The sequence below is a fragment of the Diceros bicornis genome, chromosome 12 (genome assembly GCF_020826845.1).
Source record: "Diceros bicornis minor isolate mBicDic1 chromosome 12, mDicBic1.mat.cur, whole genome shotgun sequence".
NCBI classification, from domain to species: Eukaryota; Metazoa; Chordata; class Mammalia; order Perissodactyla; family Rhinocerotidae; genus Diceros; species Diceros bicornis.
Genome location: NC_080751.1, coordinates 16,519,121 through 16,538,612, shown reverse-complemented (window position 1 = coordinate 16,538,612; position 19,492 = coordinate 16,519,121). Strand labels below are relative to the sequence as shown.

Sequence of the window (19,492 nt, the reverse complement as noted above, 5' to 3'; positions counted from 1 at the left end):
AGAGTTTAAATTAAGTGGACAAAGATCATGGTGCATGCTCTGACTACTTGAGAGTAACAGTTAAAATCCCGGCCTCTTGAATGTCTTGCCAGTCACTGAATCCTTGCGTGAGTCTGCCTACATTAATCAGTATGTCCTGAGGAAGGTGTCTTGAGAGTCAGAGTTAGTTTGTGAAATGAGGTTTTTCACAACAAAGAGGGATGGTCTATTGAAGGAGGGGATGAAGGAAAGATGGAATGAGAGAAGGAGAGAGAGACTGAGGGAGGAAGGGAGGTGGGGTGGGGAGAAGGGAAGGAGGAAGGGGGAGTGGGGTGAGGGAGGGAGAGACCTCCACTTTATCCTTCCATTTTGGGGGAAAAAAAGAACAACTTATGATGTTTGTGCTAATGTGATGTAAAGTGGTCTGTGTACCTATGAGGAAAGCTTCATATTCATCTTGATAAATACTTCTGGGTTTGCATATTACCACAACAGATTATGGTTCAAGATCAAAACTGCACCTGCAGTTCACAATGACCTATTTTTTCCCCAGTCCCTTAAAGTTGCTCTGTAGCAAAGCCAAGTTACAACAATGCTCAAAAAAGGCTACAAGTTCCTGGCAATTTCCCTTCTATTCCACATGCTGCCAAGGTCACCTAGAGGTGAAGCTGAACTCTCCATTTGGCCTTTTTTGCTTTTTCCTCCCCCCTTCCCCTCCCTCCACTTACGTACATACTGATATGGTTTATAGTCTACACTTCAATAGCATTATCACCCTGGGTTTTTATCAGACCTGCGGTCAGGGGAAGCAGGAAAGGAGAGTGGATGGGAGTCTGGGTGTGGCAAGGTCCTGTTGCCTTATCAGGGAGGTAAGAAAGTGAATCTACCTGGTATGCTTCTGGCTGTGAAGTGCAGTGAGGTGAGCCAAGGTGTCAGGGGGTCACTAGGAGTTCACTTTGGATAAGTGCCCACTGTTTGCAGAACTTAGCTCATCAACTTTTCTAATTTGCAAAGATGTATTTCCTGTTGAGTTTCTTCCTCCCTGTCATCTAGGCAAAAGAATCCAGAAAGCAGCCTGTTTGGTGTGTACAGGAAACATCCCTTTCCTGAATTAAATCCAATTATGGTAATTCATTCAGAAAATCCTTGGGATCACTGGCACAAGTTAAACTGCCCAGGGTGGAGACATTGGGTGTCTAGCTAGGGGACTATCTGTCCAGGATACCTGGGTGCTTTCCTCACCACTGCACTGACCTGCACCTGAACCTACCCAACGTCATCTCAGAAACTAGGCAGCCTTGGCATGCCTTGTTTTACTCTCCTATAAAATGGGAGTCCTCACTATTTATTCCTAAACTGCTTCTATTACCTGCTTAGAGAGCCCTGGAGAGTAGAACAACTAAGTCTCAGTGGCAGAAAAAGAAACACAAGATCAAATTTTAAGAGTTTGTGCTTCTGGATTTTGGGGCTGAGGGGTGGCTGATTGGGGAGCCCTATGACAGGCCCCAAATAGAATGTTAGTGGCATTGTTCTTTTATGCTAATTTTGGATGGAATTGGCCATTGCTTGAGTCCTACTAGAGAATAATTACAAAGCAGGTGGGAATACTGACTAATTCCCTCCTATTAAGCTCCTGGTGGAAAATGTTGCAAAACACTAAGGAAAAGTGTTCATTTTCTGAAACGCACATTGCATTATAGAGAAGGTAAAAGATGAGACTGAAGACTCTGCCCTTCTGGTTACAGTCAAATTGTCCTTACACTTACCTGACCTACTTTGGAATCTAGGTGTGATCAACATCAATGGCAATAATCACTTCCACTCAAACTAGAAGACCTTCTCATATCAAGGAATCCATGGTCAAGACACATTTTAAGGGACTGGATTCTCCGCTGAAAGACACAGAGGGCGTGCACCCAGGCCCCTTAGCAAGTATCTCATATATTGACATGAAAGCATAACATCTACAGACATAAAATACTTTAATTTCTAAGCATCTCTCTTATTGGAAATTATTTGGTTTTCTTTAATTCCATTAAAAAAAGATGTTCATTTGTTCACTCGTTCATTCACTCATTCAACAAATATTTATTGAATAGCTGCTGTGTGCCTTTTATAAGGCTATAAAAATGGTAAGACAACAGTCTCTATCTTAAATAGTTCATAGCTAGTAGAGGAGACATATTAGAAAATAAATACAGTATGGTATGACATGCTGTAACAGAGCTTTGTTTAAGGTGTTAAGGAAGTGCAGAGGGTGAGCCAGTCCCTGCCTGAGAGAGTCAGGGAAAGTTTCCCAGGGGAGGAAACATCTGACTTGAGTCTTAAAAGCTGAGTAAATGTTTGCCAGGGGAATAAGTGCCTAGGTAAAATAAGGAAACTTTGCTATGTCATGTTCGGTGAACAGCAACAAATTTTGCATGGGTATACCAAGGGAATGGTAGAAGATGCAGCTGGAAAGGCAGGCAGGGGCTGGCCTGAGGAGGTACATATATACAAGGGATTTTTTTCCTTCCCTGGAGGTGATGGACAGATCCTGAAGAGTTTTAAGCAGAAGAATGATCGATCAAATTGGTATTTTAGGTCACTTTGGCAGCAATTGGAGGAGGGAAGGGGGGGTTCTACCATGCAAAAGCAGAGGGGACATTGAGACCAGTACATAAAATAATTATGATAAAGTTTATGATAAGTGCTGACATTAATGTGGATATTGTGTAAGTTTTGTCATATATCTGTCACTATTATAAGCGCTATAGAAAATCAATATAATAAGATTTCAGAGATTGGAACAGAATGATGAGGGAAGGCTTCACGGTGAAGGCAGGCAGAAACTGAGAAATGACTGAAGCTGGAATAGGGTGAGCATCCTGGATTGTAGAAATAGCACAAACAAAGTGTGATGCTTCTAACTCCAAGAGAGAAACATGATGTGTCTGTGAATTGGAGAACATCCATCAAAATGATGGGGAAAACAAGAGAAATACAATTACCCGAGGCCTACACATTTAGGCAGGTATTCCAAGTTATACAGAAGTCCACCAAAATCTAAGTGGCACCCCAAAGAGGGACTAGGCAGTCAATCACTGTGGACACTGAACTGACATGACCATGCCTGTAACTGTTGTAGAGGGTTTAGTCCATTTCTAAGTTTGTGTATTTGATTGAAACGTATATGCTGGGCAAATACAAAGCATTTTCTTTCAAAAAGACGTAGATTCCTTTGGTCTGTTAGCAATGTCGAACCTTAATCACCAACCAAGTGAAATGACATTAACTTGAGATAAGCCTGGCTCACTGGTTAGTACCTGGTGAACTTTCCTCTTCATTTAAGTGTTCTACAAGAAATACAAGAATATATAACACAGGCTGCTACTAAAAGAGGAGTTGGGAAGGCCAAGAGTGTTTGTTCTGTGTCCTAACTGAAACTTCTTTTGAAATAGGAAAACCTCAGTGTTACTTATACATTTAATGCTTAAACTAGGCAGATATGTGAACAATTAGATCATTCCAATCCTATGAATGGAGTAATTCCACCCAGTAATAAGACCCATTTTGGATTATTATTCTTTGTTTATTAAACCAACAAGAGCATTCATTCTAGCCAGTCTGTCAAAAGCACAAAGTGAACTAAACAGTTTGTTTAGTCTAACGATAGATGCTCTCAGCCAAAACAAGGAGAATCCTAAAACAAAATGTGACTTTACCATGGAATGATATTACATAATTAGAGGGAAGAGATGTGAAAATGGAGGCAACAGAATAACGCAGTTCTTTTTTATTCTATTTTATTCAGTGTGACAAGGGATGAAGTGGATGTCTTGCTGGTTTAAAGCACAAGGTGTGACAAGGTATAGCTCAGGACTGACTCTGGCAATAAATCAAGTGTTTATGGTATTCCCTTAACCTGGTACACACTTGATAACTGCATCACCATTATTTAATTTTATTGATTATATAAGGCAAGACACACTTAGTTTAAAATAATATTTCACAGACAAGAGAGAGTTAAAGTTTATCTCAGACCCATTCATTCTACACCATAAATGACCTCACCACCCCTCTTTGTCATTAACAATGCTAAGTTACTGCTGTATGATTTTACCTACCTCATTTTGAATAGTTCCATAAAGTTGTCCAACCCATGTGTCAACAGACCACTTGGAGTTCAAGCAACACTTCATAGCTCTCAGCTGGTAATTATAATGTTTTCCTAAACACGTAGATGATATATGATTTCCAAATTGCAATAATCTTCCTAGGCCACTATCAGGCCTGGTAACCTCTCATCACTTCAGGAATCAGTTCACAAAGTGGGCAAGTAAAGTCATTTTCCTCAGCAGTTTTAACAAATTTTATGCTTCACATAGACATGGATGGTCAAAACTCATTTTTATTTTCTGATTAGTGCTGCTCAATTAATCCTCAACTCTCTTACAGTCGGCACTAAAAGAGACATAATCTTCCTTATAAAAGTACAATTGGCCCCGGACATATCCTGATTTCACCTGTTCAGGTCTCTGGGCATTCAATAAAGCAAGTTCAGCCGCTGTGCCAAGAGGCCACACAGAGTTCAAGGTAACACCTCACAGCCATCAGCAGGTTAATTATAATTTCATTTTCAAACACACCGACTGCATGCTTGTTTCAACTCCAAATGACCTCACCTGCTTAATTTTTTTTTTTTTTTTTTTGGGTCTAATGGAGTAAATTTCTGTCAGCAAAGCTGAAAGGCCACTCAGAGTTCATGGTAACAATTCATATTTTTAACAGGTTGCCCAGACCTACATCCTCACCTTCAAACATTCCAGAGAGAGCATTTAGTAACTATGAAGGAAGTATGGAGTGGGGGATGGGGAAGAGAGAGGGTGGGAAAGGGAAGGAGAGCTAGGGCTTTTGACTTTTGGAGTTTTGAGAGGTTCAGCGCCAATGGCCATCTTAGTGAGCTGATTCTGGCTCATGGGGGAAGTCTCTGTACTTTTGAGGTGGAGCCTTACAGGAGTTTCTAGATACTTACTTGATGACTATATCACAGCCGGAAGCAAAACTGGCTCAGAAGCAGCCTTGTCTTACATTCTGAAGTGATCACAATAGTGGAAGCTTGATTCTGCATTGAAGGCGACTGGGACAAATGGTGACTTCCTTCTGCTTTCTCAGAGAGTAGGAACCAAAAAGGAAGTTCTCAGAGGGGTAAATGTTTCCTGCAGATGAGGGGTCTTTCTCTTATCAATTAGGCTGAAAGAGCCCTGGTAACATCAATGAGAGGAATCATTTCAGATGTGATTTTTCTCATCGCCTGCTGCCTATATTGTATCACACATCAGAACAAGTTTTGTGGGAATGTTCTGTACGACCAACTGATCTATTTTCCCACTTAAAAACCAAACCAAAACAGGTGGCCCCAAAGCTTTTGCTTAGGAATGCTTTCTGCATAACTCATCCTGTATGGAAATCTCATTTTCCATTTCACATAGCTTAGCTGTTTTTTGTTTGTTTTGTTTTAATTCTTTTATTTTTTCCCAAACTATCTAAACGACTCAGCTGCTCATAGTACTGTTCATGTTGTGAGCTGACCTGAAGAGACCAAAAATAAATGTAGACCCCACTAGCATATTTCATTCTTGGCCATTTATTATCCTTGAAACAATGACTGGTTGCATGGGACTTTGCCTCAAGTTGCTTAAGAGAAGTGTTCCCTGGCACTTAGATCACCGCCTGGCTTGGGCTGCATCTGCTTTCTGACAGCCTGATCCGCCTTGTCAATCCTCTTTGACAAAAAGAAATGACAATTTCTATAATGTTCACTCATTCTCTCTTCAGAGGATCCTTTTCTTGGCAAACAAGTGGGTGGTGTAACAACCCTTTTCACTCTCAAAACTTAACCACAGATTATCTCAATACTGCTTTTCAAATGAGGGAGGTAATTTCTGGTTACTGCAGGACCACAAAGCATTTAGCTGAGTGCCCCACCACGAAGGCTGAATGTTTTGTTATTGTTGCATAATCCAATGATTTAAGTTTTTAGTTGCAGCGCCTGTTTTCTTCCCCCAGATTAATCTTACGAAGAAGGCCAATATATAAAACATGTAATATCAAAGCTGCTTAGGTGAATCCAGGATAAACCACTCAAGGACCTATTAGCTCAGCCCTTCCACCTCCCCCATTCCCCCAACTTCTACTGCCACAGCATAGAATCACATACAAGGGAGCTCAACAGAACCACTAGCTGCCATGCAACACAGCTTAAAAGCTACTAAGACACGGATGTTGGCAGTAATTAGAAAGTAGCTATTTGTAAGTGGCCAATCATTTCCCCAAACTTAACGCAGAACTCATGTTAGCTCAGATCATGTGTGAACATATTTTTCCATTAAATTATCACCTCTTGAAGGCAGGAGGTCTGGCTTGTTTATATTATACTCCCCAGAATACCTAGCTCATCCTAAATGTTCAATAAATGTTCCATTACACTATCTTACCTCAGATTGGAAAAAATTACTTTCTGGGCAGAACATGTTGTTTTAAGGGGACAGGAATGATATCTCCCTGCTCCCTCACTCTGCATTCACCCAGAAATCCCTAATCAACACAGGGATCAGAAAAGACTAGTCATCACGTCAGATTCTATTCATCACAGAAACATTTCATCTGACCTTCAAACAAGGTGACAACCTCCATGCATCTCAACTATCCTTAATGAGAAATGTAGAATGACAATTGAAAGTTGAGGCCTTCAATAAAGTGTATTTGTTCTCAACTTTCCCACTTATTATAAATGGCAATAATCAAACTGATCATTTCCCTTATCTGGCATTCAAAAGGAGGTAGTGAGTGTTAAACCAAGGCAAGGAAGTCTGCCTTTCATTTTAGGGGAATTGGTCCTTCTCAGTCAACAATCAACCAAGTATTTATTGACGTCCTTTGAGGTCCTAAAAAGAGCACTGAACTTGAAGTCAGAACACTGGAGCCCAAATTTAGGACTGCTACTTCATAGCAGTATGATATTGCTTGAGAGCACCTTGAGTATCAGTTTCCTCACCACTATAAGAGGAATAATAATCGCTACCTCACCAGATTATTTTTAAGATAAAAAATATAATATTTATGAAAATATCTAGCACTGTTTCTGGTGCATATTTGATTCAGGATCTTGTGTGAGATTCCAGGTATGTAAAGGGTCAAAGGAGAGATACAAAAGAAATGTATTACTTTGTAAATCAACTGCCATGAGGGGAATACCCAGGCAATATGTATTTTAATGCCCACAGGGCTCAGGGTTACAAATTTAGCTCTAGGGGATTACAGTTGTGGGATGAGGGTGGGAGGAACCCAGGGCTCGGCGTTTGTTCCAAAGTAAGCCTCAAGATATATCAAACTGAACTGGATTCAGAACACTACAAAGATTAAAAGCAGAACAAAAGCTACATTTGATTTGTAGGGCAATCATACTAACAGTTGCTCCATAAAGTGAAAGGGATTTTCATTTCAATCACCATATCTTTCCTATCACTATCTCCCCTGTCAGTCTCTTTCTGTCTCCCTCTTTTATACCTAAATCAGGGCTGAACTGGAGCTAGAACAGAGACTGGATATTCTCAGAAAAGAAGAATTCTACGGTCATAGACCTACATATTTACCAGTGTTAAGATCTGTTCCTTTAGGTAATTATTCTGCCAAACTTTCTGGAGTTACAAAGTCACGTTTTAGATTCCCCTCAGGGATAATCTGACCTAGTCTTTAAGATTAGAATCAAAATGGCTAGGGTAAGGGACCAGGTGGCTTAGAAAATTTGGATCTTGGAAAATTGTAAAATAGAAAATTGAAAAACAGAGAAATTGTATGAGGGTCCAAATGCTAAAGAATTGCTTTTTCTATGTGCTAAAATATAATTCTGAGCTGGAGGCCAATTTTTATTCCTCTCAAAGTTATGATGACAGAGGAACTTTTGCTAAATTTACCTTTCCCTTTTGAATCAACATTAGTGAACTAGCAGATTAAGTACAGATAATTTTTCTAAAGCCACTGAGTCATTTAGAAACAGTCAAATGACTGAGGAACAACATCATCTTCAACACCAATGACAACAACAACAACAACAACAACCTGCTTTACTGAACCAAGTAATGCTTCCTAAAAATACATTTTTTTTTAATAATTTTATTTATTTTTTCCCCCAAAGCCCCAGCAGATAGCTGTATGTCGTAGCTGCACATCCTTCTAGTTGCTGTATGTGGGACGCGGCCTCAGCATGGCCGGAGAAGCGGTGCGTCGGTGCGTGCCCAGGATCCGAACCCGGGCCGCCAGCAAGGGAGTGCGCACACTTAACCGCTAAGCCACGGGGCCGGCCCTAAAAATACATTTTTCATTTGTCTCACAGCAAGCATGTATTGAGTACTTAATCTGTGTGGGGTCTTAGTCATTACAACCTCTGGTCTTCATTAATCTCTTTCTATCATTCTAGCTCTCTTTTGAAATTTTCTCATTTCTGCATTTTTTTTAATGGCATTATAACAAAGCATTTTATGTATGAGATAGATTCAAATAACATATCCTGACTCTCCTTTCTGTACTTTTATTTCCCTGTTTCATTCTCATATTCTTTTTTGGGAGTCTCTCTATTGCCTGCATTGCCTATGATTGCTTCACAAATTAATTCAGATATCCTTCAACTACAGTAACTCACTATTTTTTCTCCTTATTTTCACATTCCTTGTGCTCATAACCCTTTTTCTAGTAAATTGCCCTGAGATAAAACAGATGTTAGAATCAAGCAAAAAGAAATGACCATTTCCCATGTACCAATATGGGTATAAAAGTCCATGATAGTAACGTGAAAGAATCATTAGAAGTTTAATTAAACATACCTTCAGAGATCATTTGGTCTAGATATTATGAAGAATCCCTGAGTCTTCAAAACATCAAAGGTGGTAATAGCATCAGTAAGAATTTCTATTTTAAATCAATAAACAGGTTTTTGGGTATGATGGAGTGACTCGTAGCAGATCAACACTTCTGCCAAGAACAATTAGAAAAGCCAGAAACAAAATTTTTTTTAAAAGCTGCTTAAAAGCACCAGAGAGCTGCTGAGGCATCCAGGATTTGAAAAGACAAGATCTGGAAGAAAAGAGAAGTTCTTTGAGATGAACCCAAAATTTTGCATATCAAATTCTTGGTGTTGGCAGAGAGGCAGAGAAGCCAGGAGAACTTTTGGCAAACTCACAGGGCTGGAAAGACAAAAATTGGAATTTGGTGCTACCAGGGGAGCAAGAATTTAAGTAATCAAGATTGCAGAGGGAAGAGAGGGACAGAAGTTGTAGAAGGCAGGGGGCTGAGAAGCTAAGCAGAAAATGGCTGAAAAGTAGAGCAGTTTTCTTTAGACTCTTGCTGATGAGGAAACAAAATTAGAGTTTGGGTCCCTCCTAGGAGGAGCCCTTCTAAAATGTCCTAGGCTCTCATCTGGGACACATGGAAGGATACCTGTAATAGTGGATATGAACAAAGTATAGACTGAACCTTATAAAAATTGCATCCCAGCCACAAGTCTGCAATGTTCCTGAATGGATTGCAGTGATGTTCCCCTCACTCTAGATACCTGCCAAAGGATAAGATGAATATCTGGAGGAGAATATCGTCATCCAAGGCCACTAAAATGTTTCATGCACAATGCCTGGGATTCAATAAAAATCCAGGCTTGCCAAGAACAGGAGAAAGAGAAAAACAGACAATAGAAAGAGTCCTGCAGGTGAGTAAAATCAGAAATGGACTTTAAAATAACTGACTAACCTGTACAATAAAATATAGGACAAAATGCAGAATTTCACCACACAATTGAAATAGTGAAAAAAAAGAGGAAATTCTAGAACTCGAAAATATAATAAAGTTAAGAATATAGTAGATGGGGCCAGCCTGGTGCCGTAGCGGTTAAGTGCACGTGCTCCACTGCGGTGGCCCAGGGTTCGGATCCCGGGCACGCACCAACGCACCGCTTGTCAAGCCATGCTGTGGCGGCATCCCACATAAAGTGGGGGGAGATGGGCACGGATATTAGCCTGGGGCCAGTCTTCCTCAGCAAAAAGAGGAGGATTGGCGACAGATGTTAGCTCAGGGTTGATCTTCCTCACAAACACAAAAGACATAGCAGATGGATTTAAGAACAGATTGTACACAGCTGAAGAGAGGATTAGTAAATTGGAATATTGGTGAGTAGAAAATATCTAGACCGAAACAAATACCTAGATTGAAGCAAAAAGATAGAACATATGGGACACAGTGAAAAGAGCCAAAATATGTGCATTTGGACTCCCAAAAAGGAGGAGCTACAGAACGGGAGAAAGGAAAATTTGAAGATGTAATAGCTGCAAATTTTCTAAACTTATGAAAGACATCTAGTCACAGATTCAAAAAAATTTTAAAGTCCATGCAGGAAAAATACAAAGGAAAACCACACCAAGGCATCTTAAAACTGCCAAAACCAAAGGCAAATCTTCAAGGGAGCAGCAACAAGACTAATAATACCTGACTTCATCAAGAAAAATAATGGAAATCAGGAAACAATGGAACTACACAGTGACATGCTAAAATAACTGGCAACTTAGAATTCAACACCCAATGAAAATACCTTTGACAGTTCAAGACAAACAAAAACTGAGATAATTTATTATCAGCAGACCTACACTAAAAGAAATATTACAAAGAACGTGGAAAGAAACAAAAGGGTAAATATGTAGATACATATAAATAAATATTATTGGTAATAACAATACTAATGTTCCTTTGGATTTAAAATATTTGTGAAGTTAAAACATATAACAGCAATAATAAAAAGGTAGGAATGGAGTACACTGCATTAAAGTCTCAAGTTCTAGCATTTTGTGAGACTTGTTAAGTTATATTAGATTCTAATAATTTAAGGATGTTTGTTGTAGTGTTTACGGCAACCACTAAAAGACTGTATAATAAGCTAATAAAGGAAAAAAGTAGACTAATAAAATACAATTAATTTTTAAATGGCAAGAAAGAAAAAAAGACAAAAGAGATGGCAAAAAAAGAAAATGAAGTATAATGCTATATATACATCCCAATAAATCAGTAATTAATTTAAATGCAAATTAACTAAAAACTCCAATTAAAAAGCAGAATTTGTTAGGACAGAGAAACATTGTACATGCCGCTTATAAAAGCATACCTTAAACAGAACAATATTAAGAAGTTGAAAATAAAATGATGAAAAATACATACCAAGCAAAGCTTAGCCAAAAAGAAAGCTGATGTGGCTACACTAATATCACACAAAGTAGACTTTAAGGCAAGAATTATTAGAGATACAGGGGGCATATCATAATGTTAAAAGAGTCACTCTATCAAGAAGATGCAACAATCCTAAATTTATATGCAGCCAGTAAAATATGCTTCAATATGTGTAAATAAAAAATGGACAGGATTAAAAGATGTAAACAAATTCACAATCATAATGGAGAGTTGACTCTTCTTAATAACTGACAGAACAATTAGAACAACTAAAACAATCAGTAGAGACATAGATTGCCCATTGTGATTAACAAACTTGATCTAATTGATATCTATAGAACACTGTAGCCAGTAACTGCAGAAAACACATTTTTAAAGGGCATATAGAATATTTACTAAAATTGACCATATGCTGAGCCAAATGACAAGTCTCAACAAATTTCAAAGGACTAGAAATCATTCTATTATATTCTCTGACCACAGTGGAATCAAGCTAGAAATGAATAACAAATAGATAGCTAGGAAATCCCAAAATGAAAAATAATGCCATACTAAATAACTCACGTGCCAAAGAAGAAATACAAATCGAAATTAGAAAATATTTTGAACTACATATTAATAAAAATATGACTTATAAAGATCTCTGAGATGAAAGTATAACCGTGCCTCAAGGGAACTTTATTGACCTAAATGCATACATTTGAAAAGAAGAAAGACTGAAGAAGAAAAAAGATGGATCTAGGTATTCATCCCAAGAAGTTAAAGAACAGCAAACTGCTGCTGCTGTTGCTACTGCTCACAGCAGAATCAGAGAAGCAGAATACAAACATCAAGTGGAATCAACAAAGTCAAAAACGGTTCTTGAAAAGACTAGTAAAAATGATAAACCTCTATCAACAATGATCAAGAAAAAAAGAAGGCACAAATTACCAATATTAGGAACGAAAAAGGGCACATAACTACAGATCCTACAGATAGCAAAAACATAATGAGAGAATATTATGAATGACTTTATGTTAACAGGTTAGAAAATTTAGATGAAACAGACAAATTTCTAAAACAAACACAATTTACCAAAACGGACACAAGAATAAATAGAAGATCTGACTAGTCACTTGTGCATTAAAGAAACTGAGTCTATAATAAGTTTCACAGAAATTTCCTCGTCCATAAGATTTCACTGGTGAAATCTTCCTAACATTGAAGGAAGAAATAATGCTAATCTCACACAAATTCTTCCTGACAAAGAAAATGAGGGAATACTTCTCAATTTGTTTTTATTAGACTGGTATAACCTTGATACCAAACCCCTAAAAAGTCATTTTAAGAAAGAAAATCAAATAGAAAACTGGGCAAAATACTTGAACTAGCATTTTACAAATGAAGATATGAAAATGGCTAACTAACATATGAGGAGGTTGCTCAATATCATTAGTATCAGGGAAATAATACTAATTATTATATTATCCTATTATATATTATTATATTATACAAAATAAACTCACAATGAGATACCAGTACACACCCACTAGAATGGCTAAAATTAAAAAGAATATAATACCATGTGTTGTTGAGGACATGGAGCAAGTTGAATTATCACCACTCTTGGTATAAACTGGTTATAATCACTTTGAAAAACTGATAGTATCTACTAAAGCTGATATATATATATCCTATCCTATGACGAGAAATTCCAATTCTAGGTACATACCCAACAGAAATGAGTACATCAAAAAGTAGATACAAAACTGTCCAAGGCAGCACTATTTGTAAAAACTCCAACCAAGAAATATCCCAAATGCCCAACAATCAAACAGAAATTAATAAATTGCGGCATATTCATATAATGGAATACTTTACAGCAATGAGAAAGAATAAACTACTGCTTCATGCAACAGTTTGGATGAATCTCCTAAATATAACGTTTAATTAAAGAAGCCAGATATAAAAGAGTACATACTATATAATCCCATTCATATAAAGTTCAAAACAGGCCAAACTAATCAATGCTGATAGGGGGATAGTAATTACTACTGGGTGGGAGGCATCAGGGACTGGGAGCCGGTATACGGGGAACTTTGGGAGATGTTGGTAATGTTTTATTTTTTAATCTGGGTTTTGGGTGCATTCACTTTGTGAAAACTCATCAAGCTGCATAACTATGATTTATAGATTTTTCTGTTCTACAATAACATGTTCACTTTAAAATGTCAATAAATGGAATACTTACTTTCCCTCTTTAAATCTGTACCACTTTATCCTTTTAGATCCTCTAAGTGGGTGTAGACTAAGTCACGAGTAGCAGCCAAACAAATTCAGAGACTGTGTTCAAGACCAGTCACTTGGCTGGTTTTCCCTTCAGCTGAACAGCTGACAGCTAGGTGCTGTGATGTGAGTGTGTGTGTGCATAAGTGAGTGTGTGTTTATTTTTTTACCATTATAAAATTTGAAAATGTTTTCATTTTTACTCATTGTGATGGTAAATTTTATGTATCAATTTGACTGGGCCACAGGGTGCCCAGACATTTGGTCAAACATTCTTCTGGGTGTGTCTGTGGGAGTGTTTCTGGGTGATATTAACATTTGAATACATAGACTGCTCTCCCTAAAGCAGATTGTAAAGCAGATTGCTCTCTCTAATGTGAGTGGACCCCACTCAATCAATTGAAGGACTGATAGAACGAAAAGGCTGACCCTCCTGCAAGTAAGAGGGAACTCCTCCTGCTTAACTGTCTCGAGCTGGGACATCAGTCTTTTCTGGCCTTCGACTGAAACTGAAACATCAGCTCTTTTTCGGTCTGAAGCCTGCTAGCATTCGGACACGAACTACACCTGGCTCTCTTGTGTTTCCAGCTTGCCAGCTACAGATCTTGGGAACCTTGTCAGCCTCCACAACTGCATGAGTCAATTCCTTATAATAAATTTAAAAATACATATATACACACACACACATATACACGCACCCACACGTTATTGGTTCTGTTTATCTGGAGAACACTGACTAATACACTCATATATTGCTTAATTTTTTCCCATAATAGATCTTTTATCAAAGGCAGAAAACATAAGGAACACTGAAAAAATAAAAATAAATGAAGACCATAAAAACGATTATAATTTTGCAAATAAGTTTCAGAGATGATCTTAAACTTGTGATTACATTCACTGATCAGACTCCTTATAAGGTATATAAAAATATCCTTAGTCTTTTAAAAACTGATATTTAAGAAGAGGAAATACATTTATATTCAATTTGACTTGTATTCATTAGGATTTAAGATTAGTCATATTGACACTAATTTTTAGAGAAATACTTGCACTTACTAGTATGAAATACCTTTTCTTATTTTATTCAGAAACACAACCTTGAAAACCATAAAAACAAGTTAGTTTTTAATATTCAAAATTAAAAATTCCAAACAACAGGTCATATAAATGGATTTGGCTCTTTGGATCTGTATTTTAATACCCAGAACTCCCTACATTTGATCTCCAAATAATTCGATAAAATATTACAATTGGATTACTCAATAAATTAGGCTTTCTCCTCTTAATTAGTTTAAAATAATTAAGTACTACATATAATTTTTATATGGGAAAAGTGACATGTATTTAACTGGTATTTATGAATATTACATTGAAATTAACTTTAGATACTTGAATAATCTGCAAAATCTGAATTTGTAATTTGCTTCTTTATCATATGCCATGAAAAAAATGATAACATTATTTTTAAATTCCGAAGAGGGGTGATCATGAGATTATGTTTACTGTAACTTCCACAACTCATAAATGTTTGAAAATGCTAATTTAGTCTAATGTCTACCCCCAACTTTTACACATAAGGAAACTGAGACCCAGAGCAGTTAAGCAACTGGACCAAGGATACATTTTTAGTTAGTGGTAGGGTCAGGGTAAACACTCAGGTGTCCTGATTATTGGTCCAGAATTCTTTGACAGCATAGGATATCTGTCCCTTCTAGCACTATGGGCCATATTAGCTCCTCAATTGATTTTTTTATATGCACAAAAATAATCTGGTCAACTCTAGCTATTAAAAAGTTGCCACGTCTGACTGAGAAAGTCACAAATATAATGGCTCTTTACATTCTCCTCCACCTTCAATAAATTTGGCTTTCACCAGCTAATGTCTGAAAACATCTTTGGATAATTTTCAGCAGAGAAACAATAAATCAGGGATGTCAGTGGCTGAAGGAAGAGAGCTTTTCCAATTTTCATAAACAAAAACTTCAGTGACAGCCACTTTCAGGTTTTGGATGTAATGTTCCTAACTGATGTCTTCACTGTGGTGTGCCTTGGCTGTCTTCCACTCACTAGCCAATCTTGGGGGAAACATGATTTATGTTGACGCCACATCAATGTGAAAATCGGATCAAGTAAAGTAGAACTCTGCAGCCTCACTGGGGAATGCTGGAAGCACGTCACCATTTACATGTGGATAAGGCAAAGACAAGGTCCATCTATAAAAGCACTACTGCCCTGCTTATGGTTTAAATTGGCAAGTGATTAGTAGCTAATGACACAGCTTCAAGAAACTTCCCACTGAAATAGCGATAAAAACTGAAAAAGGTAAACACTCTTAACAATGCTGAAATCTAAAACGAATGGTTAACCTATTGCCAGAATTCAGAAGGATTTTCATACTAAAAAGACTGAAGCAGAATTGAGAATCACAATCCAGGGCTCATACAGAACAGACCTTTCAGCCTTCTCCTCTCCTACCCTGACTTAGAAACCAGGCTCAATAACTGTTTCCCAACCTTGGGCAATGTTCTGCAGATACAGATTCCTTGGCTCCAGAGATCCTGATTCAATAGGTCTGAATCAGACGGGGTGGGGGTGGGTGGGGGGTGTCCAGAAGTGAATATCTTTTTTATAAAGCTCTTTAAGTGAATTTGATGATCTCCCAGGTTTGAAAATTACTGGTCTGGGCCGGCCCCGAGGCTTAGTGGTTAAGTGCGTGCACTCTGCTACTGGCAGCCCGGCTTCGGATCCCGGGCGTGCACTGAGGCACCGCTTCTCTCGCCATGCTGAGGCCGCGTCCCACGTACAGCAACTAGAAGGATGTGCAACTACGACATGCAACTGTCTACTGGGGCTTTGGGGAGGAAAAAAAACGAGGAGGATTGGCAATAGATGTCAGAGCCGGTCTTCCTCAGCAAAAAGAGGAGGATTAGCACGGATGTTAGCTCAGGGCTGATCTTCCTCACAAAAAAAAAAAAAAATATTACTGGTCTATACCAACCAGAAAAATTGAGTGGGCATTCCTCTGTTGCATACTTGCTGCTTTTTTTTAAATATAGTCTTTTATTTTGAAATAGATTCACAAGAAGTTACAAAAATAGTACAAAGTTTCCATAAACCCTTCAACCAGCTTCCCCCAATGATAACACCTTATATAACCAGAGTACATTGTCAAAACTGGGTTGGTACAACACTATGAATTCAGATGTAGACCTTATTTGTATTTTATCAGTTTTTACACGCATTCTCATTTGTGTGTTTTATACACACTTGTGTGTATGTATGTTGTATACTGTTGTACAAAATTTTATCACATGTAGGTTTGTATAACCACCACTACAATCAGAATGCTGAACTGTTCCACCACCATAAAGGAATTCCTTTGTTTTATTTCTTACTAGTCACACATTTCCCTACCCCCAACCCTAACCTCTGGCAACCAATGATTTGTTCTCCATCACTACAATTTTGTCACTTAGAGAATGTTATATAAATGGAATCATATAGTACATAACCCTTTGAGATTGGCTTATATTTTTCACTCATCATAATGCCCTTGGAGAGCAATCCAAGTTTTTGCATATATCAATAGTGCAATCCTCTTTATTGTCAAGTAGTACTCTATTGTACAGATGTATCACAGATTGATTATCTATTCATCCTTTCAAGTACATTTGGGTTGTACATTGGAAGTACATTTCCACTTTTTGGTTAGTACAAATAAAGCTGCTATGAACATTCATGTACAGGTTTTTGTGTAAACACGTTTTTATTTCTCTAGGATAAATGCCCAGGAGTGTGATTGTTGGTTTATATGGTAAGTATATATTTAATTTAATAAGAAACTTCTAAACTGTTTTCCAGAGTGACAGTACCATCTTATATTCCCACCAGTAATGTATGTATGAGAGATCCAATTGTTCTGTGTTCTCACCAGCGGTTGGCTTATCAGCTGCTGCTTTCAGAGTGCACAAAGCTAGATGTCCTTTTTCTCAGCCCCTGTCTGCCTAGCCCCTCCCTAGTACTTACACTTTTATAACATGGCAGAAGGCAAGAGGACTTGAGGTGATGCAAAGCTTTATGGAATCACAGTGTGGGCACAGATGGACATGTTGGGGCAATAGCGTTTCCATTCATCCTACTGGTTAATGTCAGACAAAGAGACAATGGAGTAGGGTTATGATAAACAGTAAACCATTAGTGTTGCATTAGATGAATAATTGCTAATGGTGGGATACTTGGATAGGAATTGTGCATATCAACATACTTTCCAGCTGTGGATCTGAGATGAGGCTAACCACACTCAAGAAAAGGGTTAACAGGTGTCTGGTTTTTAAAACTGCGAGTCTGGTATTTGAGCTTTTGGCCTAGAAATAAATACACACTGGGATGTGGTTTATGAGCCAACATTCTTGCTCTAGGATTGCAATACATGCTACTGTGCTGACTCCTAACTTGGATACAAGAGCATGAGCTTTCTTTTCTGATATTTCTGGGGACGCTATATGGCAAATAAACCCAAGCAAACAGGACCATGGTGAACCACATATCCTGTCTGTTGAAATACACAATGTATCTAAATATTCTTTCTGTGATGAGTAATCAGGAAAAAATATATGGAAAAATATTCTAGGACCACAGCAAGGGACTATCATCCTTAAAGTTCAAGAGGAAAAACATATTTCTGAAAAAGATTTAATATAGAAAGCAGAAGGAAATTTTTTTAAAAAACTGATTTGCATTCTCAATATGTTGCAAGGAAGCAGAAGTCCACAATGAAAGAAGCAGTCATGATAAGAGAGACAGCAGAAACAATGCAAAAAAAAAAAGTAATAGTAGAATTTCAGTAAATATTAAAGGTAGCAATGATCACAACTTCAGCAACTTCAAGAGATATGAAGGACAAGCCTGAGTAACTTTCATAAGAGTGCTAAGATAAAAGAAACAGAGATAAGTAGAAAGAGAAGATGATTTGTATGGGGAGACAAGACCTAAGAATTGAATCAACAATTATTTACTGTTTATCTTCCACAGTTAACATATTAGTTATTCTATTCTCCTGTCCTCAATTTGACTCTTCACAACAGAAACAGATCATGGAGAATCTGATACAACTGCTTAGCTCTAGAATTTTGACCACCGTGGCTTTAATTTCAAGGTATTCAGAATCAGGAAGGCACATGTTGAGGACCGGCAACAATCACCTCCATCTGTCCTTCTTTCCTCAGAAACTTGAGCACATTCTGCTGCTCTTAACCAGATTTCTTCTTCTTTCACATGTATATGCACTAATCCAAAGGCTAATACTATAACCTCCAGAGAGTATTTACATGTTTACTGTAATGACAGGCCCGAATGATCTTGCTCCGTCAATAACGCGATAATAGAATCTTCAATGAAATTAAATGCAGTTGCACTTCAATTTCTTCAACCAAAAATCAATAAACTAACTCCTACCATCATCACCAATTTCAATACTACAGCTTCTACTTCCCTTTAAATTGTATTTGCTTGAATTTTTGCCTTTTATTTGTCTTTTAACATCTCAGAGTCGCTTTTTGATATCTGGATTTTTTTTTAAACCAAGCTGAGCCTTTTATTAGAGACATTTAATCTATTTACATTTATTATCATAATAAGTATGTTTGGTCTCGTATTATCTGGTTTTATGCTTTCTGCTTTTTCTTTGTTGTGTCTTTTGCTACATAGAAATATTCTTTGATTTAGTTTTTGCTAGTGATTTAGAACACACACAGTCTTGATTCAATTTCTTAAATATAAAATTATATAATTATTGGTATAAAGAATAAAAGAGTATCTATTTACACTTCTTCTAATCCCTCAATATGACTGACATTATTAGGGATTTCAGACCTAGTTCCTTATTTTTAAGTATTTACATATAAAAATATCTTAAATATTAAAAACATGTCTCTCAAAAATTACTCAGACTTCAATATGTTTAAAAAAATTTTAATGTTCCCTACCAGTCTTTTTATACAAC

The 19,492-nt window shown here is 37.5% G+C and overlaps 1 protein-coding gene across 3 annotated transcripts in view; it reads right to left on the bottom strand.

Annotated features, from left to right (window-relative positions):
• EXOC6B (exocyst complex component 6B) overlaps nt 1-19,492 on the bottom strand; it is a 588,554-nt gene that overhangs the window by 85,876 nt on the left and 483,186 nt on the right. The window contains exon 21 of one of the 3 annotated variants that reach the window (XM_058550957.1): nt 1,725-1,871. The exons of the other annotated variants lie outside the window; for them this stretch is intronic. Within the exon in view, the coding sequence (XP_058406940.1) occupies nt 1,779-1,871 (93 nt within the window). The 3' untranslated portion in view covers nt 1,725-1,778. Of the gene's footprint in view, nt 1-1,724; nt 1,872-19,492 lie in introns of those variants that run through there. 3 annotated transcript variants of the gene reach the window in all.